Source organism: Scyliorhinus torazame, chromosome 16 (assembly GCF_047496885.1).
Source record: "Scyliorhinus torazame isolate Kashiwa2021f chromosome 16, sScyTor2.1, whole genome shotgun sequence".
NCBI classification, from domain to species: Eukaryota; Metazoa; Chordata; class Chondrichthyes; order Carcharhiniformes; family Scyliorhinidae; genus Scyliorhinus; species Scyliorhinus torazame.
Genome location: NC_092722.1, coordinates 101,837,467 through 101,862,337, shown reverse-complemented (window position 1 = coordinate 101,862,337; position 24,871 = coordinate 101,837,467). Strand labels below are relative to the sequence as shown.

At 47.6% G+C, this 24,871-nt stretch overlaps 1 protein-coding gene across 3 annotated transcripts in view; it reads right to left on the bottom strand.

The window, feature by feature from the left end:
• herc4 (HECT and RLD domain containing E3 ubiquitin protein ligase 4) overlaps positions 1-24,871 on the bottom strand; it is a 169,445-nt gene that overhangs the window by 8,407 nt on the left and 136,167 nt on the right. For all 3 annotated transcript variants that reach the window (XM_072478795.1, XM_072478796.1, XM_072478797.1), the window contains 2 exons: positions 23,888-23,970; positions 6,450-6,633 (listed from right to left, as the gene is read on the bottom strand). In XM_072478795.1, the coding sequence (XP_072334896.1) occupies positions 6,450-6,633; positions 23,888-23,970 (267 nt within the window). The remainder of the gene's footprint in view (positions 1-6,449; positions 6,634-23,887; positions 23,971-24,871) is intronic.

The following is a 24,871-nucleotide window of genomic DNA, read 5'->3' as shown; positions in this document are numbered from 1 at the left end:
AAACTGATCCTTTATGTAAATTTCAGTTTTGGTCACACGTTCCAGAATTTCTATTACCAAAGAAAATAGCTGCTCAGTATGGTAAGTGTCCACAGAATGCTAACACCTCTACACAGTAACAAAATAGTTCCCCTCTAATAACTAAGCATGGAGTGGTAACAAAGATTCTGGAAACTTCCTTGCATTGTTCTGTAGTGCAGACATATTTCCAATTCCAACACACAAAAACGGACAATGCCTCCTGAAATCTACTGATTGTGTTATAACATCATCGTATCAGGACAATGCTCGGTCTTCAAATCATAAACTGTTTTTCAGCTGATCCTTCAGAAAGTAAGTGTACAACATGAAATCCGACACAATCTCTGAGCAAGAGAAAAACTGAGCATTTGTCCTTCAGTACCAGTTGCAATATCAGCAAGAAATGAAAAATGAAATGAAAATCGCTTGTCACAAGTAGGCTTCAAATGAAGTTACTGTGAAAAGCCCCTAGTCGCCACATTCCGGTGCCTGTTTGGGGAGGCTGGTACGGGAATTGAACCGTGCTGCTGGCCTGCCTTAGTCTGCTTTAAAAGCCAGCGATTTAGCCCAGTGTTCTAAACCAGCCCCATAGTAGAGGGTTCAAGGCTTTCAAGTCCGTCCGTCCGTCAATTGAGGGAATAAAGAGAGAAGAAAGGTCTCAAAGATGCCAGTCACTAGAATGTTTGCTAAATGAAAGGAAAACATTATCGGCACTATCAGCCATTGGGTATATTAGAACATACAGTGCAGAAGGAGGCCATTCGCCCCATCGAGTCTGCACCGACCCACTTCAGCCCTCACTTCCACCCTATCCCCATAACCCAATAACCCCATCTAACCTTTTTGGTCACTAAGGGCAATTTATCATGGCGAATCCACCTAACCTGAACGTCTTTGGACTGTGGGAGGAAACCGGAGCACCCGGAGGAAGCCCACGCAGACACGGGGAGAACGTGCAGACTCCGCACACAGTGACCCAGCGGGGAATCGAACCTGGGACCCTGGCGCTGTGAAGCCACAGTGCTATCCACGTGTGCCACCATGCTGCCATTGAGCTGAGCCAGACGGAGTAAGATTGACACTATTTTGTCATAGACCCAGAGGTGTACAAGAGCATCTTACGTGGCCCGAAAGTATTCACTGACATCATTGGTTACTGCAGTATTGTCCTGAAACTTTGATATTCGTCAGTTCCAAACGAATACACTGATGCACATACATTAAGCATCATTTGATTTCTTCCACATGATGCCGATGGCACTCGGCTCTACTTCATCCCACGTCTGATTTGTCACACTGCTTCTCTGACATCGAAATCTAAATATGGGAAGACTGAAGTCATCGTCTTTGGTTCCTATCACAAACTCCATTCCCTGGACACAATGTCTATTCCTGGCAATTGTCTGAAGCTTACTTCCAAATTCATAGTACGTCCAACTCAGATTCTGCCACAGCTCTTCTGCTAGAGGGAGGTGGTGGTGCAGTGGTATTTCCCTGTAGTCATCCAGAGAACCTGGGTTCAAATCCCACCATGGCAGACGGTGAAATTTGAATTCGATTTAAAAAATCTGGAATTGTAAAAAACTCATCTGTTTCACGAAAGTCCTTCATCAAAGGAAATTTGCCATCCTTATCTGGTCTGGCCGACATGTGATTCGACTCTGAAATGCCACTAATTTCAAGGTGATTAGGGATGGACAATAAACGCACATCCAATGAATAAAAAAAAAAAAACCTCACATTACCTCTGTAGTTGACTATTCCAATACTCCCTTGACCAGTTTCCCACCTTGTGCTCTTTAATGACCAAGGAAGCCAAGGGTAGGAATGACAAGTTTTATTTTAACTAAACATAAGTCTGCCCACGGCAGTGACGATGTGCAAATCACAGTCCTCACTGAGACAACCAACATGCTTGCCCCTACTCGGGCCGGCTTTCGTGCTCAGTTTTACGAGCACTACCAGCGAATCCAGTACTCCACGAGCCCCTAGGAGATCGATTGTGGTTTCCCCATGGGCCGAGTGGGGGATTTGACACCCTTCTCCACACACCCCCCCCCGTCGCAAGTCTAAATGTTCTCCCTCTGCAACCAATACACTGTGGGGGCCTCTGCGCCACTTTGCTGGAGATTGAGCTTCTGCCTGTGGAGGGCCTGTGTCAGGTGGCATCGAACGGTTGATTGACCGTCTTTGCCTGGACGAATTCCGGAGGGCTTTTGCCAGGATCACAACCCTGGACATGACATTGTCATTCTGCGTGGACGCCTCGGTGTCCATTTCTGAGCCAAAGTCATCTTCGTCCTGATGGCCGAGTCATTGGGCCACGGTTGAATACACTTCCTGGCCGAGGGGTGGTTCCAGGCACGGCGGAGGTACCGACGTCTATGGTCGGGTACCCTGTAGAGCGGGTTCTCGCTTCTTTAATGGCCAATGTGCTTATGCAGGGTCTTCCCTCGGACCTTGACCTCTATGAGATGGATCCTGTTTTCTCCATTATGACTCCTGGAAGTCAGAATGCACCATCTCCAAAATTGTGGTTGGCATTGTTGCCTCACTGCTCCAGGGACCCGGGTTCAATTCCGGCCTCGGGTGACTGTGTCAGGGATTCGTACATCCCCCGTCTCTGTGTGGGTTTCCTCCGGGTGCTCAGGTTTCTTCCCAAAGTCCAATGATGTGCAGGTTAGGTGGATAGGCCATTCTAAATTGCCCCTTACTGTCCAAAATGTTAGGTGGAATTAATGGAATAGGATGGAGGCATGGGTTTAAGTAGGGTTCTCTTTCCAAGGGTAGGTGTGGACTTGATGGGCTGAATTGCCTCCTTCTTCACTGTAAATTCTTTGATTCTAGATTGTCGCTCTCGGTTGGAAATTCCACCCCAGCGTCCTATGGTCATGATACCGTCTCTGTGCATCTTGCTGTAGTTCTGCTTTCCACCTATGGTCCCACCCATGTTGTTACCTGTGGCGTTGTCCTGTAATTAAAACGGAATCTTGCCAGTCGTGAGTCCATGGAGCCTGCAATCTGCTTCCTCATGTCTCTTTTAAATGCCTGAACCGCCAGTTCAGCCAGGCCATTAGATGGTGGATGATACAGGATGGTTCTGATGTGTCCGATTCAGTTTTTCTTTGTGAACGTGGCAAACTCTTCACTTTCAAATGGCATTCCATTGTCGATCACCAGGGATCCTGTGAGTGCTGAATGAGCACCTCAACTTCTCAATGATTGGTGTAGCTGAGGCCATCTTGTAGATGTCGAGCCATTTGGACAGTCCATCCACGACGATAAAATACATGGGCCCCATTAAATGCCCGGCAAAATCAGAATGCTGTCTTACCCAGGGACTCCCTGGTCATTGCCATGGATGAAGGGAGGCTGCAGGTGGAAGTTTTTGGTGCCCCCATCAATTCCAGGCCACCAGACTTCGAGCCAGTATCTTCATTTTTGAGGCGCCTGGGTAACCACTGTGTAGGTCCTTCAGGATCAATTCCTGATCCGGCAGTGGGATAACTATGCAAGCCCCCCCCACAGAAGGATACCATATTCCATACTCAAACCTTGTAGTTTTTGTCGGGCTGCTGGGGGGTTCCCTGTAATCCATCATACAATAACATGTGGCACAGCTTCGCCAATTTGGAATCTGAATGGCCATGTGTCCATAAAATTCAGAGTCGCCACAACTTCATCCGCCATCGGTGGAGACAGGGTCTCACAGGCAGTAGGGGACAACCAAGGGTGTCAGCATGGGATATACTGATGAAATTTCTTGACCGCAAATATCACATAGTGGGTGAGGAGTTGAGAGGATGGCAAACGCTTCTTCATCCTGGTGAATGCTTCTTCCTGTGGGGCACCCAGGCCCACTTTTGGTTCTTTTTTAACAATAGGCGAAGGGATGAATAGGCCAAGTATGAAAATAATTTTGCATAGTATTTCACAAGGCCTAAGAATGATCGCAGTTCTGAGGTATTCCTCGGAGTTGGGGCCCCATTGAAGGCCTGAACCTTCCTCTCCACAGGGTACAGGTCATCCTCGTCCACCATCCTATCCCAAGTACTTCACCACTTTCGCTCTGAAAAGGTCTCCCATGTGCTCCTCGTCAGTGGTCCTGTAATAAGCACATTGTCCAAATACACTGCTGCTTTTGGCAGTCCCTGAAGTATGCCTTCAGGAAGATCGCAGATGACGAGACCCCCGATGGGAGGAGAGGGTACTCAAACAATTCTATGTGGGTGTTTATAGTTGCGTCCTTTCGAGATGTGGAGTCCAGTTCAAACTGTAGATAAGCATGGCTCATATCAAGCTTTGTAAAGGAAAACCCTCCAGCCAGTTTTGCATACAAATATTCTACCCGAGGCATAGGGTAGCAGTCCTCTGCAGAAGCAAAATATCTGTTGTCATTTCCTTATTTTCTGTTAATTCCCCTGACTCTCCCAAGATGACCAACGCTCACCTTAGTCTTTTCCTTTTAAAATATCTATAGAAACTCTTACCATGTTTCATATTTCTAGGCAGCTTTCCTTCATTAGTCATTCAATGCTTTTAAAAAATATTTCGCCCATCTTCTGAATTGCACTAATCTTCACATCGTTGAAGAACTGTATACTTTTTCTTACAATGCATTCTTTAACTTCCTTAGTTAGCCACGATGCAGCATCCTTCCCTTTAGAGTCTCTGTCTTTCTCAATGGAACGCATCTTTGCTGTTTGCTATGAAATATCTTCTGAAATATCTGCCACTGCATCTTTACTGACATATTCCTTACCCAATGCCTGTTACATCCGTCATTTTGAAAATTAGCAAAATTTGCTAAACATTCTACACCATCTGATGTGGTCACACTAACCTTTTCCCATTCGGTCCAGTCATAATTTCACTTTAGCCAGTTCTGTCTTCCGACCCTTATAATTCCCCTCATGTTTAAAACACTAGTCTTGGAGCCACTGTTTTCTCCTCAAATTGAATGGAAAATTCAATCATGTTATGATCGCTGCTACCTAGGGACTCTTTTACTGTGAGGTTATTAATTGATCCTGTCTGTTACAAGATCTAGAATAGCCTGCTCTCTGGTTGGCTCCAGAACGTACTGCTCGAGGAAACGGTCCTGTAGACACTCTCAAGGACTCACCTTACAGGATATTTATACGTAGATTAAAATCATCCATGATTATCGCTGCACCTAGTTTCCCTGCACCCATTCCCTTGCCCAGTCTTCTCTCTCTAAATCCACATTATTTCCTCCTGTATATTTTGTCCTAGTGTGGTTGTTGGGAGCCGATAAACTACTCCCACAAGTGACTTCATATTTACTATTCCATATCTCTATTCAAGCTGATTTTACATCTTGATCTTTAGAACTAAGGCTCTCCCGCTCAAATATACGGTCATCCTTAATTAGCAGAGCTACCCCTCCAACTTATTTTAGCCTCCTGTCATGTGTACTTGAATATTCAGGTACCAGCTATTGTCACCTTGCAGCCATGATTCTATAATGGCTGTCAGGTCATACATGTTTATTTATATTTGAGCTCTTAATCCATTCATTTTGTTGTGAATACTGCATGCATTTAGATACAGAATCTTTAGTTATGTCCTTTATTTGCCTTTCCAACACCAATTTTGATTCCACGCATTTAACTCTAACCTTGTTTACCCTCTACAAATTTGTTTATGGCTCGGGTAATAATCCCCAGATTACTCCCTTAAAATGTTGCATAAAATGCTTTTTTAAAACCAGATGTTTTGGGTGATAAAAATGTATTTAATTTATAATGCTTTGTGCCTTGCAAAATGTCGTTATATTAAAGACACTTTATATCTATACACATATATATGCATAATACACACACACACACACACAAATACAGAGCTGTTGCTGTTCAAGATAGCTTAATTAATAGAACTAGCAACAGGCATAGGCCATTCAGTAGATAATGAAACCTCAGATGGGGCCAGTGAAATGTCAATGCAAGAAATAAAAGATATTGTAAGTCAGATGCACCAAGGCATCAATCAATATCAATAGCACTGATCAACAACCACAGCCATCAGTCTCCTGCTGGATGTTAAGTTAGATCAACACCAGCGGAGAAGAATATGGACTGAATTTCTTAAGTAGAAATCATTGCCAGCAGAATAGTTTCTGCATTTACACAGGTTGAAACTCCTGTTAAATTTAACAAGATTTTTTCAACCCGACATGGACATATTTCAGACACATGTTGTGACTGTTAATGATGCCTGTGCGTTCTACATTTAGTATATAAAGTTTCGGCAAGATTAGTTGGTAGTACTGTACCTGCTCAAAAACATTAGAATCTTATTAGCATGACAACGAATAAAATCTGTTACATCGTTCACAGGCATTCTTCATTTTGAAAATTAGCAAAATTTGCTAAACATTCTACTCCATCTGATGTGGTCCAACTAACCTTTTCCCATTCGTTCCAGTCATAATTTGCGTTTCCAATCACCATTGCCTGTAACTCATTGGGCTGGAAGAGCTGAAGCACCTTTCCACCACACACTTTGTGGAAGCCTTCATAGAAACCATCAAATAAAGAAGCAATTGACTTGTTGAACACATAGTCCACATATGCTGCCACAAATTCATGTCTGGAAAAAGATGAACAACATTTCTTTTGTCACGTATGCATAAATGCCGACACTGGAATATGTATGTAATTGCATAAACAGAGCATTCCTTTTATTCCTGCAGCACGGTAGCATTGTGGATAGCATAATTGCCTCACAGCTCCAGGGTCCCAGGTTCGATTCCAGCTTGGGTCACTGTCTGTGCGGAGTCTGCACGTTCTCCCCGTGTGTGCGTGGGTTTCCTCCGGGTGCTTCATCATTTATGAAGTCGTTTTTCTGCCATTCCCATGTTACCTATCGCAGCCAGTTTCCTGCCCACCTTATTGTTCACCTAGGGACAGGATGCTGAAGTTGGTTCCGCTTTACACCATAGATTGTCTGAGACAGGATGTTGGAGCTATTGATAAGAACTGAGCTGTGTTATTGCTGATCACACTATTTCTGTCTAATCCTGTTTGTCTTTAAAACATGGGCAAGTTAACTAGCCTAAATCTCATCCTGCATTGTGGCCACTGCTTTTAGCAAGAATTTGAATGCTATGTTCTAAAAATACATGTTTAATGTTTTTTTAAAATAAATTTAGAGTACCCAATTCATTTTTTCCAATTAAGGGGCAATTTAGAATGGCCAATCCACCTACCCTGCACGTCTTTGGGTTGTGGGGGCGAAACCCACACAAACATGGGGAAAATGTGCAAACTCCACACGGACAGTGACCCAAGCCGGGAATTTGGGACCCCGGTGCCGTGAGGCAGCAGTGCTAACCACTGCGCTACTGACAGGATGCTTGACAAACAATTTCAAATCCAATTTAAGACACTAACCACTGCGCCCACCATGCTGTCCTCAGTTTAATGGTTAATAGTGATTACTGGGTATACTTTCTAGGATTAGTCTGAATCCTTAATAAACTAATTTATATAGAACTATTCCAGTGTTCAGAGAATCATAGAATTTACAGCGCAGAAGGAGGCCATTCAGCCCATCAAGTCTGCACCGGCCCTTGGAAAGAGCACCCTACTTAAGCCCACACCTCCACCCTATTCCCCGTAACCAAACTTAACCTTTTTGGACAGTCGGGGTAATTTAGTGTGGCTAATCCACCTAACCTGTACATCTTTGGACTGTGGGAGGAAGCCGGAACACCCGGAGGAAATCCACGCAGACACGGGGGAACATGCAGACTCTGCACAGACAGTGATCCAAGCCGGGAATCAAAGCTGGATCCCTGACGCTGTGAAGCCACAGTGCTAATCACGGTGCTACCGTGCTTCCCCTAGCTACCCCGTTTTAAGGAGTCTCATATCAGGACACCCCCCTTCAACAAATAGCAGATTATATCTCTTTCCCGATAGAACTTAAGAGTAAACTGATTTTATATAAAATCTCAGAGCAGGTTGGTGCCAGTGACAACAGTTGCAATTGTCTTTCTGAAACAAAAATATACTACATGGGGACTTCCGGTGGCGGCTATGAAGGAGTAAGTCGCACATTTGGTGGCACCCGCTCTGGTCGGACTTTTGGACCTTTCCCCCGTTTTTCTACCGGACTTGAATTGTAAAATGGATGTTAGTAGCAATTGTTTACTGAATTCCCACTTTGGTGCATGGAGAGAAGGACTAGAAGTGTTCATAAGGGCAGAAACAAAAAGATAGAGAAGGCTTGGGCTGTAGCTGCAACAGAATGCAGCATGGCGGAGGTTCGGACCTCTGGCTTGTCGACCCAGCAGTCTACGGAGCAGCTGATGCAAGTCATTCAGGAAGGCTTTGCTACGCAGAAACGGGACCGCTTGGACCCGATAAAAGAGTCGATTGAGCAGTTGGAGCATAGATTGGATGCCCAGGATCGGGCGATCCAGAAGGTGGAGAAGGCGCTGGCTGAGCAGGAGGAACATCAGACTGTGGTGGAGCTGGAGATGGGGATGCTGAGGGATCAGCAGAAGATTCTCCTGGAGAAGGTGGAGGACCTAGAAAATAGGTCCTGCCGGCAGAGCCTAAGAATCGTTGGGCTCCCAGAGGGATCCGAAGGAGCGGACGCTGGGGCATACATCGCAGACATATTTGTGAAGCTGCTGGGGGATGGGGCATTCTCCCGGCCCTTGGAGGTGGATAGGGCTCACAGAGCACTCACGAGGAAGCCGCGAATGGGAGACCCCCCCCCCCCCCCTCGAGGACAATGGTGGTGAGATTCCACAGGTTCTCGGATAAGGAGCGCATTCTACAGTGGGCCAAGCAGACATGGAGCTGTAAATGGGACAATAGCATCCTTCGGGTTTACCAGGACCAGAGTGTAGAGGTGGCCAGGAGGAGAGCAGGCTTCAACCAGATCAGGTCAATCCTTTTCAAGAAAAAGGTGAAGTTTGGACTGTTATACCCAGCCCGTGTCTGGGTCACGCATGGGGATCAGCACTTCTACTTCGAGTCGCCTGAGGACGCGTTGGACTTTGCGAAAAAGGGCTGGTGATGGATTTAGAACTTTTGAACTTGGCTGCACAATTCATGTTTTTGTTTTTTCTTTTTGCTTCTCTGTTTTTGTATCGAGTTTCCCATTTTGCGTTTCATGGAAGATGTTTGTGATGCCGTTTGCATTGATTTGGAACCAGCGGTAGAGCTGAGTGAGTTAAGATTTTCAGTTGCTGTTGGGGGATGGAGGGGTGCTTGTTTTGATCTTGGTGTTTTTCTGTTGGGCAATTGTGTGGGGATTGTTTGATGTTGTTTGTTTGTATGAGCAGGGCGGTGGGAACAATAGGTGGGAGACTATCTGGCACCGGGGTTTGGGGCCACCAAGCTAGCTGGGCGAGCTAGCTCTCGGACGCGCAGTGGGGGGGGGGGGGGGGGGGGGTGCATTGTTGTGTTGGGTGTTCTGATGCACAAATGATCCAACACGGCTGTAGACAGTACAACTCTTGTTTTATTGTCTTAACAACGACAACTACTAACTGCTGGCTTGGGTACGTGCTTCACCAGACTACCTGTGGATCCAGCCCTGTCACTATCTTAGTGAGGCACTCAGCACATGGTCTATGTCTGAGTGGCACGCTATGTGCTCTGAGCTATCTCCTGGTAGAATGAGCGGGAACTGTGGTGTTCCCTATTTTATAGTGCGTGTGCTCTCACTAGTGATTGGCTGCGATGTTGTGTGTGCTGGTTGGTCCAACTGCCTGTCCATCAGTGTTTGTGTGATTGCACCATGATATGCTGATGTGGCTATCATGACATCCCCACTTTCACAAGGATATGTGCCCACATGTTAATAAATAGAAATGTGCACTGAGTGCATCTGAGTATGTGTGTGCAATATTTACAACATGTACATGAGGCTAAACTATATACAGAGGAAGGTGTCAGGTGCAACAGAGCAACGAGGTTGTACCAATAACAGAACAAATGCAATCAGCAAACGACGAGAAAACACTTCTGGAACAATGAACGAAAAGAAAAGAAACTCGTTAACAGTACTGTAAAACAATTCAGTGAGTCCAATGTGCTAACAGGCTCATAAGTCAAGTCTCTCAGGTGGGCGCCAAATTCAGGTTGACCGCCTCAAGGGTGGGTCAGGATCCACCGGCTGAAGAATGGGCCTGGCCACGGGCGAGAGAGGAAGAGGCAGAGTGGCAGGAAGCTCAACAAAGTCGACATCAGGGACAACAGGAGGGCGTGGCACAAGTGCATGATCTCGTAGCGAGCGCGGAACCAGACAAAGGGCCCGCCGATTACGGTGGCGAATGGAGCCATCGGGCATGGGAACCAGGAATGAGCGGGGAGCCACGTGGCGGAGAACCTCGGCGGTTGCCGGCCAGCCACCCTCTGGTAGGCGTATGCGTACGTTGTCTCCAGGCACCAGGGCAGGAAGATCATTCGCCCGAGCATCATGTGCCACCTTCTGCTGAGCACGCTGTTGTTGCATCCTTCGCAATACTGGAGCATGGTCAGGGTCAGGAACATGAATGGACGGCACAGTGGTCCTGAGGGTGCGACCCATCAACAGCTGGGCTGACGAGAGGCCCATGGACAGTGGGACCGAGCGATAGGCCAGCAGGGCTAAACAGAAGTCAGATCCGGCATCAGCAGTCTTGCAGAGGAGCCGCTTCACAATGTGGACGCCCTTTTCCGCCTTGCCATTCGACTGAGGATGCAAGGGACTGGACGTCACGTGTGTGAAATTGTATGAAGTGGTAAAGGAAGACCATTCTTGGCTCGCAAAGCAAGGCCCGTTGTCAGACATGACGGTGAGCGGAATTCCATGGCGAGCAAAGGTTTTGCATGCCCGGATGACAGCTGATGAGGTCATGTCGTGTGACGTATGACCTCCGGATAACTTGAGAAGTAGTCAATCAGAATAATGTAGTCCCTGCCTAGTACATGAAAGAGGTCCACGCCCACCTTCGCCCAGGGGGACGTGACCATCGCACGGGGCTGAAGTATCTCAGGGGGTTGCGCCGGCTGAAACCTTTGGCAGGTGGGGCACCATGTTGGCGATGTTGTCACTGATGCCCGGCCAGTACACAGCCTCTCGGGCCCTCCGCCTGCACTTTTCAACTCTGAGATGGCCTTTGTGCAGCTGTTCGAGGACAAGCCTGTGCATGCTGTGTGGGATCACGATCCGGTCCAACTTCAAGAGGACACCATCAATGACGGCCAAGTCGTCCCGGACATTGCAAAATTGTGGGCACTGCCCCTTGAGCCACCCTTCCATCATGTGGCGCATTACACGCTGTAGAAGGGGGTCAGCCGCAGTCTCACGGCGAATGTGGGCCAGACGTGCAGCAGTGGCCGATGTGAAGGCTACTTGTGCATCGACCTGACAAACGAACCCCTCAGAGTAGGGCGGTGTGTTGACCGCCCTGGACAGAGCATTTGCGATGATGAGATCCTTTCCCGGGGTGTAGACAAGTTGGAAGTCGTACCTCCGGAGCTTGAGCAGAATGCGAGGGGTCATATCATTGAGGTCCTTCTGAATGATGCCGACCAGGGGGCGATGGTCGGTCTCCACAGTGAACTGTGAAAGACCATATACATAATCGTGAAACTTGTCGATGCCAGTCAACAGGCCTAGGCACTCCTTCTCAATCGGCGCATAGCGCTGTTCTGTGGTGGTCATGGCCCGCGACGCATAGGCGATCGGGGCCCATGATGCGGTGTTGTCCCGTTGCAGGAGTACCGCCCCAATGCTGGACTGGCTGGCGTCAGTTGAGATCTTTGTTTCCCGTGGGGTATCGAAAAACGCCAGCATCGGGGCGGTGGTGAGCTTGACCTTGAGCTCCTCCCATTCACTCTGGTGTGCGGGCAGCCACTGGAATTCCGTTGTCTTTCTGACCAGGCGGCGAAGAGCAGTCGTGTGCGAAGCAAGGTTAGGAATGAACTTCCCCGCACCAATGAAGAGGGGAACAGTCCTTCTTCCACAGGTTACTTCAATGGTTGGATATTCTGGACCCGACAACACTATTAGCATCAAATGTAAGCAGAGTTTTATTTAAAACTGAGTTGATTACACATAGTGTTATGAATAATCATATGTGCTTGTTTTTATTGAAGGGGTTCAAATGTTTTTTAATGATTTGAAATTCTCTTTGTTGCTGCCACACCTGTCCATGGCCTCATCCCTCCCTGTCTCTGTCATCTCTTCTAGCTCCACAAGCCTCCCGAGAGATCTACGCTCCTCCGATTCTGGCCTCTTGAGAACCCCAATTCTAGTTGCTGCACCATCAGCTGCCTGGGTGCTAAGCTCCCTGAATCTTTCCGCCTCCCTATCTCATTTGTCTACTTTAAAACATTCCTCAAAACCCATCTCTGATCAAACCCTGGTTCATTTGTCCTTCATAACGCCTGATGCTGTTCAATGTCAAGCTTTGCTTTATAATGCTCCTATGAAACGCCTCGAGATGTTTAATACATTTAAGAGACTAAATAAGTACAAGTTGCTGTTGTGAACCAGTGGGTGTCACGGTACCGATACTCTATAATCTTTATAATTGTCACAAGTAGGCTTACATTAGCACTGCAATGAAGTTACTGTGAAAATCCCTTGGTCGCCACATTCCGGCGCCTGTTCAGGTACACGGAGGGAAAATTCAGAATACCCAATTCACTTAACAAGCACATCTTTCAGGACTTGTGGGAGGAAACCGGAGCACCCGGAGGAAACCTACGCAGACACGGGGAGAACGTGCAGATTCCACAGACAGTGACTCAAGCCAGGAATCGAACCTTGGCCCCTGGCGTTGTGAAGCAATAGTGCTAACCACTGTGCACCTGTGCCGTCCATCTAACCGTTTGTTATCTGTGACATTTAGTTGATCTCCTCATAAAACAGAGTGTTGAGTGATGGTCCCAGAACTCGACTTCACCAATCTTGGTTTCCAACCACTGGAAAGAGGAAGTGAAGTATTTGGGTATGAGACAGTCCCGACATGTGTCGAAGAAGTGAAAGTGCACTCAAATAAAGTCACAAGTGATGGCCTGAGTCCCTTTAATCTGCTGATAGTGTCAATTTTATATTAATTGTGTTTAGTTGTAGGGAGGTGGTGGCCATTAACTGGGGACTCACTTGTGCTTCTCGGCCTCTTGGCTAAGATCCAGCGTAGGACCTGGTGTAAGAACACCTGTTCCTGACAGCTTGGATCTAGTGTGTCTCTTTTGTGGGGCACCATCAATTGGATTCAATTTGAATTTGTTTTTTGGAGGGAGCAAGGGGATGGATTAAGGGCTTGTCTTGTCCACTCTCCGCATTGGCTTTGTAAACTCTGAGAAAGGAATATTAATAGGAGCAGACTGATACTGCGATTGTTTGATTCAGATGTTCATGCTAGTAATGTGCATCTCTCTAAGTAAATGCCTATGAACGCATGTAAAGATTGGCTCCAGTCCCATCCTTCATCTCTTGGCTTAATAGCATGTAATAGAGCCTCCGTCACGGATCGCACTGTTATTATAGCTCTCTATCGAAATAGAAAGAAAGCTTTTGTTGGTTTGAAAATGTTTTCACATACTCCAATTCAGTGTTTTATATCTAAATCCCACAGGAAAGACTTGCATTTTTTTAGCACCCTTCACAGCCGCGGGAAGTTCTTTGCAGCGAATCAAATACTTTTTAATTATAGTCACTGTTGCAATCTAGAACAACATCAGTTTGCACACAGCAAGATCCCACAAAAGTAATGAGTTAAATAACCAGACTGGATAAGTTTTAAATATGACCAATACATTCATATCAAAGTTACTCATTTCATGCTGGCTTCTTCTAAGCTAATGGAGCATCTGATTAAACATCTGATTTTTTGCAAACCTATCTCAACAGTAGCAAGAAATCTAATTGGCCTCATGATTTAAATTTCTTTCACGGGGTTTGGGCGTCGCTGACTAGGCCAAACAAAAAGGAGGAATGAACTTCCCAGGAAGTTGACCATCCCGAGAAAGCGCAGCACTGCCTTCTTGTCTGACGGCTACTGCATGGCTGCGATGGCTGCCACTTTGTCGGCATCCGGCTGCACACCCGACCGAGAGATGTGGTCCCCTAAAAACTTTCGCTCAGTCTTGGCTCGGTTAAGGCACAGGCCCTGATCCCATACCCGTGCAAAGACACGCTGGAGACGACGGATGTGCTCCTGTGGTGTGGTGGAACAGATGATAACGTCGTCTACGTAGACACGTATCCCTTCGATGCCCTCCATCATCTGTTCCATGATGCGATGGAACTCCTTGGAGGCCGAGATGATGCCGAATGGCATCCTATTGTAGCAGTATCTGCCAAATGGAGTGTTGAAAGTACACAGCTTCCTGCTGGACTGATCCAATTGAATCTGCCAAAAGCCCTTTGAGGCATCAAGCTTGGTGAATATTTTTGCCCGAGCCATTTCGCTCGCGATTTCTTCTTGTTTGGATATGGGGTAGTGTTCTCTCATAATGTTGTGATTCAAATCTTTTGGGTCGATACAGATCGGAGGGCTTCTTGACGCACACCATGGAGCTGACCCACGGCGTTGGCTCCGTGACCCGGGAAAGCACTCATTGGTCCTGCAGCTGCTGCTTGAGGCGGTCCTTGAGTGGTGCTGGGACCCTACGGGGTGCATGAATGACCGGGGTGGCGTCCAGTTTGAGCTGTATTTTGTACGTGTAGGGCAGTGTGCCCATGCCCTCGAAAACCTCCTGGTTATGCGCGAGGAGTGAATGGAGCTGCTCTCTAAAGTCTGCATCCGGGAAATCGGACGTGCCTTCTGGAGACATAGTGTGTACCCGCTGAACGAGGTGGAGGATCTTGCACGCCTATGCGCCTAACAGAGAGTCCTTTGAGGATCCAACGATTTCAAACGATAATGTGGCTTTGTGTGAGTTGTGTGTAACATCGAGCTGGCAGGACCCTGTGGCCGGGATGACTTTTCCATTGTAGTCAACCAGCTGACAGTGGGATGGCAGAATCGGTGGTTTAACCTTCAAGGTCTGGAAGGCTGACCATGCGAGGAGATTGGCGGAGGCACCAGTGTCCAGCCGAAATGTGATCTGTGATCGGTTGACCTTTAGGGTGGCACACCACTCATCGCCCGGATCAACACTGTGCACTGGCAGCGGCTGGTGGTTCCGACTTGGGGACATCCGGTTCGTATGGATTACCGCAACGCGGAAGGGCTCCCTGTCTTCGGTATCGCTGGTCTGCATGCTACCAGGATATGACTGTGTAGAGGGGCTGAATCGCCCGCACGTCCCTGCGAGGCTGGCGGAATTGTTGGGCGTCGGCAGGTTGAGCTGCTCGACAGCAGGCCGCGTAGTGGCCCATCCAGCCACAGCGGAGGCATTGTCGCGCTTTGGCCGGACATTGCCGCTTTAAATGGGCGGAGCCACAGTTGCCGCACGTTGTGACGTCATGGTGTTCGTTGCGTCACCGCGCATGCACGGTGCGGTGCTGCATAGAGCGCGCCTGCGCATCACGTTCCTCTGCGTCAATGTCCCCTCTTTTGGCGCGTAGAAGCGCGGGAGGCCTCGGAAAGCACGCAAAATGGTCGCCCTCGTCCGTGCCAGGAGGAACTCGATTGACTGGACGCGCTCCGCCCTGTAGGACCCGTGCCGTTTTGGCCGCCTAGATTTGGGAGTACCGGCTGGTCGCGTTCTCATGGAGGACGCAGGTCTCGATGGCAGTTGCTAGGGGGAGGCACTTTATTTTTAGGAGCTGCTGGCGTAGGGTGTCCGAGATGACCCCAAAAACTATCTGATCCCGTATCATGGAGTCGGAGGTGGCCTCATAGCTGCAGGACTGCGCGAGGATACGGAGGTGTGTCAAGTAAGATTGGAAAGGCTCATCCTTACCCTGCAGGCGCTGCTGGAAGAGGTACCTCTCGAAGCTCTCATTGACTTCCACGCTGAAGTGTTCCTCGAACTTCAGAAGTACAGTCTTATATTTTGTTTTGTCCTCGCCTTCCGCGAATGCCAGAGTTATAGATGGGATTGCCCCGCCGTGGAGAGAAGGAGGGCGATCTTCCTTGTGTCCGATGCATTCTCCCTGTCTGTGGCTTCTAGGAAGAGCTGGAAGCGCTGTTTAAACAGCTTCCAGTTTACTCCAAGATTTCCAGCGATTCGGAGTGGCTGCGGCGGGCTGATGTTTTCCATGGAACAGGATGGCGGATTTCTGAAAGGGTGCAGGTGTGTCTCACAGTCGCCGGTTAGCTTCCACTACTGGTATCATGTCGTGTTGGGTGTTCTGATGCACAAATGATCCAACACGACTGTCGATGGTACAACTCTGTTTTATTGGCTTAACAACGACAACTACTAACTGCTGGCTTGGGCACTTGCTTCACCAGCTAACCTGTGGACCCAGCCCTATCACTCTCTTAGTGAGGCACTCAGCACATGGTGTATGTCTGAGTGGCACGCTGTGAGCTCTGTGCTCTGAGCTATCTCCTGGTAGAATGAGCGGGAACTGTGGTGTTCCCTGTTTTATAGTGCGTGTGCTCTCACTGGTGATTAGCTGTGATGTTATGAGTGTGCTGGTTGGTCCAACTACCTGTCCATCAGTGTGTGTGTGATTGCACCATGATATGCTGATGTGGATATCATGACATGCATATGTTTGGTTTAGTAAAGGGGTTGGGTTACAGGGTGTTGTTACTGGGGTGGGTAAGGGGGGGTGAATGTTCTGCTGACGAGGGAGGGACTTGGGCTGAGGGACAGAGAGGAGGTTGGGGGCTGCCTGGGGATGCACCGGTGTAGGTGCGGAGCACGGGCTGAAGGTGGGCCTAAAAAAGGGTGTGGCTGATCGGCGGAGGGGGTGGGGGCAATGAGCCCCCCAATTAGGCTAATCACCTGGAATGTTCGAGGGTTAAATGGGCTGGTCAAAAGGGCACGTGTGTCCGCGCATCTTAGGGGAGTGAAGGCGGACGTGGTAATGTTGCAGGAGACGCACCTTAGAGTTACGGAAAGGTTAGATTAAGGAAAGGCTGGGTCAGTCAGGTCATTCACTCGGGACTAGATTCAAAGATTAGAGGGTTCGCGATCCTGATCAATAAGCGGGTGGTGTTTAAGGCGGGTAGAATAGTCTCGGATGTGGGAGGTCAGTACATTATGGTCAGTGGGAAGCTAGAGGGGATGCAGGTGGTATTAGTAAATGTGTATGCGCCAAATTGGGATGATGTGGAGTTTATAAAGAGGATGCTGGGGAAGATACCGGACCTGGACTCGCACACGTTGGTCATGGGAGGGGACTTCAATACAGTTATGGACCCTGGCTTGGACCGGTCAAGTTCGAAAACGGGCAGGGTGCCAGCAATGGCAAAGGAACAAAGAGGGTTCATGGAGCTGCTTTGGGGTGGTGGTGGATCCATGGATATTTGGGCAGCCGAGGGTGAAGGAGTTCTCCTTCAACTCACACGTGCATAAAGTGTATTCCTGGATTGATTTCTTTATTTTGAGCAGGGCCTTGCTGGCTGGGGTGGTGGACACGGGGTACTCGGCGATTACAATCTCAGACCAGACCATGCTCCGCACTAGGTTGACCTGCAGGTTAGTAAAGACAGTAACCAGCGCCCACTGTTACTGGGACAAGGGGTGTGCGAGTGGCTGAGGAAATGTATTCAGAGCTACCTGCAGGTCAATGACACAGGGGAAATTTCAGCAGCGGGGAGCGGGTAGAAGGGCTGGGGCCCCAATCGTGCTGGAGGAGATAGTGGAGGGCTTGAAGGCCATGCAGGCGGATAAGGCCCCAGGTCCGGACGGGTACCCAGTGGAGTTTTATCAAAAGTTCTCTGGGATATTGGGGCCAGTGTTGTTGAGGATGTTCAATGAGGCAAGGGAAAGAAGGGAGTTGCCCCCGACGATATCACAGGCATCGATTTTGCTGATTCTTACGCGGGACAAGAACCCGGAGATGTGTGCGTCCTACAGGCAGATTTCCCCGTTGAATGTAGATGCCAAGTTGCTGGCCAAAATCTTGTCCTCCAGGATCGAGGATTGTGTTCTGGACGTTATTGGGGAGGGCCAAATGGGGTTTGTTAAGGGCAGGCAGTTGGTGGCCAATGTAAGAAGGCTGTTAAATGTGATCATGTTACCCCCAGAAGGTAGGGAGCTGGAGGTAGTGATCACGATGGATGCAGAAAAGGCTTTTGATCGGGTAGAATGGGACTATCTGTGGGAGATACTGGGACGGTTGGAATTCGGGCGGGTCTTTATTGACTGGGTCAGGTTACTATCAGGCTCCTGTGGCAAGTGTACGGACGGATAGGACAACATCGGACTATTTTAGACTGCACAGGGGGACAAGACAGGGATGCCCCCTCTCCCCACTGCTCTTTGCGCTGGCTATAGAGCCGTTGGCAATTGCTCTGAGAGCCTCGAGGGGCTGGAGATCACAGGGTTTCGCTCTATGCGGATGACCTGCTTCTGTAAGTTTCGGACTCATTAGAGGGGATGGATGAAATCATGAGGACTCTAGGGGAATTTGGCCGGTTTTCGGGGTATAAGCTTAATATGGGAAAGAGTGAGATGTTTGTGGCCTAGGCAAGGGGACAGGAGAGACAACTGGGAGAGCTGGCCCGGCTGGTGGACCAAATGGAGGACGATTTTCGGAGATGGTATGCGCTTCCGTTGTCTCTGGCTGGGAGGGTGCAAATGGTGAAGATGACGATCCTCCCGAGATTCCTATTTGTATTTCAGTGTTTCCCCATCTTTATTCCGTGGTCCTTTTTTAAGTAGGTCAACAGAGTGATCACTGGCTTCGTCTGGGCGGGCAAGACCCCGCGAGTAAGGAAGGTAATGCTTGAGCGGAGTCGGGGAGAGGGCAGGCTGGCGCTGCCAAATTTTAGCAACTATTACTGGACGGCTAATATAGCCATGATCAGGAAGTGGGTTGTGGGGGAGGGGTCGGCATGGGTCCATATGGAGGCGGCTTCATGCAAGTGCACCAGTTTGAGGGCGTTGGTAACTGCGCCTCTGCCATTCCCACCAGCACGGTACTCCATCAGTCCAGTGGTGGTGGCAGCCCTGAGAGTTTGGGGCCAGTGGAGGCGGCATGTGGGAACATCGGTCTGGGCCCCAATCTGTGATAATCACCGGTTTGCCCCGGGGAGTATGGACGGGGGGTTCCGGTTATGGCGGAGAGCGGGGATTGACAGGATGGGGGATATGTTCATAGAGGGGAGGTTTCAGAGTATGAGGGCGTTGGAGGAAAGGTTTGGGTTGGCGAGGGGAAACGAATTCAGGTATCTGCAGGTGCGGGACTTCCTTCGTAAACAGGTGTCAACCTTCCCGCTCCTACCACTAGAGGGATTCAGGACAGGGTAGTTTCCAGAGGGTGGGTAGGAGAAGGGAGCGTCTCGGACATTTATAAGGAGCTTATGGGGTCAGAAGAGATGCAGACTGAGGAGCTGAAGCGCAAGTGGGAGGAGGAGCTGGGAGGTGAGATAGAGGATGGTCTATGGGCAGACGCGTTGAGTAGAGTCAACACGTCTGCAACATGTGCCAGGCTCAGCCTGATACAATTTAAGGTTGTTCACCGGGCTCACATGACAGTGGCCCGGATGACAGATTCATTGGGGTGGGGGACAGGTGCGTAAAATTTGCGGGAGGACCGGCAAACAAACCATGTCCACATGTTTTGGACATGTCCAAAGCTTAGGAGATTTTGGCAGGGGTTTGCGGACGTCATGTCCACGGTGTTAAAAACAAGGGTGGCGCTGTGTCCAGAGGTGGCGGTTTCCGTGGTGTCAGAAGACCCAGGAATCCAGGAGGAGAAAGAGGCAGATGTTCTGGCCTTTGCTTCCCTGGTAGCGCAGAGACGGATACTATTAGCTTGGAGGGACTCAAAGCCCCCGAAGTCGGATATCTGGCTTTGGGACATGGCTAGCTTTCTCTGTTTGGAGAAAATCAAGTTCGCCTTGAGAGGGTCACTGTTAGGGTTCACCCGGAGGTGGCGACCGTTCGTCGACTTCTTTGCGGGAAATTAATCGTCAGCAGACGGGGGGGGGGGGGGGGGGGAAGTAGTTTAGATTAGAGTAGGGGGTCAATAAGGGTTTGACCTGTGCGAGAGGTAAATGGCTTTTGCACTATGTTTATGGTTTCATGTATATTGTTTATTTTGTTGTTGTCACTATACCAAAAAATACCTCAATAAAACGTTTATGAAAAAAAATTACTACATGTTTGTGATGGGAAAGACTATGCTGCATTAATATCTCATGTATAGTGCCACATGGAGCACAACGTACACTTGACAATGTAAATAATAGATTAGTAGCTTGCAACATCTTCATTCTTTCAATGGAAGCATTTCGATCAATGATAGGATGCTTTTTAAAAAATAAATTTAGAGTACCCAATTCAAACTCCACACGGGAAAGTGACCCAGAGCCGGGATCGAACCTGGGACCCCAGCGTCGTGAGGCAGCAGTGCTAACCCACTGCGCTAATGGCAGGGTGCTTGACAAACAATTTCAAATCCAATTTAAGATGAACAAAATCACTCCCATCACACGAGTGATCGAAAACAAAAGGAGGGATTGATGGGGTGCATTTGTTTCAATAAAAGTGACCATGCATCAAATTGTGAAGTTTGTCTGCTATTTGTAGATAATTCATTCAGAAGGGTAATTTAGCGGTTCTAAATAAATCACCCCATTCCTATAACTGCATATAATGTTAACAAAAAGCAGGACAAATCCAGCCCGACCAATTGCCACATCATCAGTCTACACTCGATCATCAGAAAAGTGGTGCAAGGAATTTTATCTAACTTAGTCAAACAACCTATCACTGACGCTCAGTTTGGGCTCCGCCAGGGTCACTCAACTCTTGACCTCACAACCTTGGTTAAAACATGGATGGAAGTGATGAACTCAAGAGGTGAGTTGAGTGACAGGCTTTGGACATCAAGGCAGCATTTGACTGAGTGTGCCATTAAGGAGTCCTAACAAAGCTGGAATCAATGGAAATCAGGAGGAAAACTCTCCTCTGGTTGGAATCATTCGTACATAGCACAAAGGAAGATAGCTGCAGTAGTTGGCGGTCAATCAACTCATTCTCAGGACATCACTGCAAGGGGTCCTCTGAGGAGCGTTTTCGGCACAACCACCTCCAGCTGCTTTATCAATGACCTTTGATCCATCGTAAGATCAGAAGTGGTGATGATCTCTCAATGTTCAGCATCATTCGCGACTCCTCAAGATACTGAAGCAGTCCATGTTCAAATGCAGCAAAACCTGGGCAATATGCAGGCTTGGGCTGACAAGTAACATGTGCACCACAAATACCAGGCAATGACCATCTCTAATGAGAGAATCAAGCTTCCTCCCTATGACATTCATTGGCATTACCATCGCCGAATCCCCCACTATCAACATCTGGGGGGTTCCCACTGACCAGAAGCTGAACTGGACTAGCCATATAAATACTGTGGCTACAAGAGCAGATCAGAGGCTGTGAATTCTGCAGAGAGTAAATTACCTGCTGACTCCCCAGATCTGTCCATCATCCAAAAATTAGAAGTGTGACGGAATACTCTCCATTTGCCTGTATGATCGCAGCTCCAACACTTGAGAAGCTCAACGCCATCAACAAAGCAGCTCGTTTGATTGGCACCCCATCCACCACCCTCAATATGCACTTCCTGTACTACTGATGAACAATGGCCAGTTTGTACCAATTACAAGATGCGCTACAACAACTCACCAAGGCTCCTTCAACAGCACCTTTCAAACCTGGAACCTCTACCACTAAGATGGACAAAGGAAACAGATACTTGGGAACATCCGACAGCCCCTCTTCATCCAAGAGGGGCAGCACGGTATACAGTGGCTAGCACAGTTGCTTCACAGCTCCAGGGTCACAGATTTGATTCCTGGCTTGGTCCACTGTCTGTGCGGAGTCTGCACGTTCTCCACGTGTCTGCATGGGTTTCCTCCGGGAGCTCAGGTTTCCTCCCACAGTCCAAAGATGTGCATGTTAGGTGGATTGGCCATGCTAAATTGCCCTTAGTGTCCAAAAAGGGGAGGTGGGGTTATTGGGTTATGGGGATGGGGTGGGCTTAAGTGGGGTGCTATTTCCAATGGCCGGTGCAGACTCGATGGGCCAAATGGCCTCTTTCGACCCTGTAAGTTCTATGATTCTATGATCTCCACCTGCAAGATCCCCTCCAAGTCCCACACCATTCTGACTTGAAAATATATCGCCGTTCCTTCACTGTCACTGGGTCAAAATCCTGGAACGTCCTTCCTAACACTATTGTGGGTGCACCTACACTAGGTTTTTTCTAAGTGCAGGTCACGACAGTATTAAGATGATTTCTTGAGGTATGGTTTGGTCAATTGTGCCAGTGCAAATAAGGGTGCAAAACCCATGTGTGTTATATATAGGGAAGTACTGGCAAATGAGAAAAGTTTCAGATTTTGAAAGAGAAGTGGTGGGTGAGAGAGTCAGTTGTTAACTTACAGCTGACTCCAAATGAAAAGACTACGCTGCTGTAGCTGACCTGTGATACCACATTAAAAACACTCCAAAAGACCATGAAGCTGTCAGCCTTCTGGCGTTGCATCTCCCAGGAGTATCCAGTGCTGAGTAAAACAAGCACTTTGGTGCTTTTGCCCTTCATGCCAACCTACAATTGTGAAGTTGGATTTTCTGTTTTCATAAAGATGAAGATGGCATGAAGGAACTGGCTGAAGTCTGCACCTGATCTGTGCAGTTCCCCCTCCTTCTTTGAAACTGATTCAAGTGAGATCCTGAGGACCAAGCAGGCTCCCCTTTCGTATTAAAGGTAAACGAACACGGCATGGGTCGCGAAGGCCGGCGTGGGTCGCAAAGGCCTGCCAATTGCCAAAGGTGGGACCCCTGAAAACCGTTTCGAAAAACACTGACCTACACCACATGGATTGCAATGATCTAGCGTACACAAGGGAAATGATTCTAGCTAATTTACAACGGTATCTTGCTTTTTAATTTCCTGATATTTAAACTTTAATTTTTGAAGATGAGATCCAACTGAAAAGATATTGGGGTAATCATTTGTAATACCCAGGAAATGAACATTACTGACATCAGTAAGTCAATTCTTTCTAAAATCAATAAGTCAACTCTTTCTAAAAACGAGGCTAGTTATTGCTACTTATGCAGAGCACTTAACATTTTAACATTTAACAAAGTAAAAATGCATTCTTTCAGTTCTCAGACAGTAACTTATGGGCCAGCGGGAAGAGATCAATGGAGGAAATGAACTCAAGAGGACTGGAAGTTGCAAGAAAATCAGATACTCAGAAGAGGAGTTAGGCCTTGTGAATGGCTGTCCTTAGAATCTACTTCTGTTAAGTAAAAACTATTTTACTTAAAAAAAAGATTTAAAAACAATGCAGCAAATATATTTTGCATAATTTGAAAGATTGAGAGAAAACAAAGGGAAGAAAGTAGTGAGTAGTGCCCCGACACGGTGTTCAGGGGAAGAAGTGTTCTTTACAGCAGGTCGCACTCCCCTTAAACAACATTGAGGGCACTTCTCGCTCTCTCAGTTCTTCCACAAAGCAGTTGATTAGTTTCCCAACCCTTGCATGAACTCAGCGACAAGTGAGAATGCAAATAACGGACATTTATCATTGACCTTTCATTCCATGTACAGGTGATCACTTCCACAATATAATAAAATTGAACATAAGCACATTGTTCAATGATTGTATAGACTTCCAACTGCCACTTAATATAATTATTGCAATTAATTCGTCATTTGTGAACAGGATAACGTTTTTACAAAAACAGATGTTGCGGCTTTAACTAACAGTTTTCTGCAGTGTTACCTGAACATGTTGTCTCACCTGTTATATTTAGTGACAGGAACATTGGTGCCATCTGGGACCAACTCTTTGACTTCCGTTAAACCAAACTTTTCTACCGTGATCTGTTTAAATACAGAAAATTGAAAAAAGGTGAACTGTCAACTGCAAATCTTTAAACTAAACCATTGTATAAAGATGTTCTGAGAGAACACAAGAACTCCACCCTGTATGAGGTTAGAATATGCCATAGCAAGGGATTTCCAGATTCATTCTCTATCCTAGTTTCCATTTTTGAACACTTTTGTTTTAATTTCTGACTTCCAGTAACTCCCCATCCCATTTACTTTTTATTTTGACAGTGTAACATTGTTTTCAGTTTTTAATACGTTACCAATTTTACATTTCAGCATCTTTTCAGTGAATGCCAACCCCTAAAAATGCAGTCCAGCTGAATAGTTCAGGAATAAACGTTTGGAAAATTGAACATTTCACATGGGGAAATGTGGATTCCATTAAAAGTACTGAAAATCTGAGTTCCAAACACAGTGGTGCTCGAATGCAAGAAAGGGACCTCAAGTTAAATTGCAATGGGAATATGCAAGTAAAAAGCAGCACGATTAAAATGTAACTTCCATCAACATTATGCTTTTAAAATTTAAACTTGTTGCTGAGCCGCCGTAACCACTGACTGCTGTGGTGGTGTAGGTCAAGTCTACAGGTGATGTTGGCATTTTCTTTTGTTGGGCAGTTTCTCCCAGTGTTTAAGGCTGTAGTGTTATGCTGGCCAACATCTTTAAAGTGGAGCTTTGTGCGTTCTACTGCTCGTCAGACTCCGGCTGTCTCGTATTACAGAAAATCCTTATATATGCCATCCTTCGATCTTCCATATGTGCCCCATCCAACGAAGTCACCTCTGCTCAATGAGTGCCAACATGCTTGGGAGCTTTGCCATTGAGGGGCATGCCACACTTGTAGTTCTGTCCTTCAGAGATATGCCCAGTAGGCAAGAGGAAATTTGCTGAA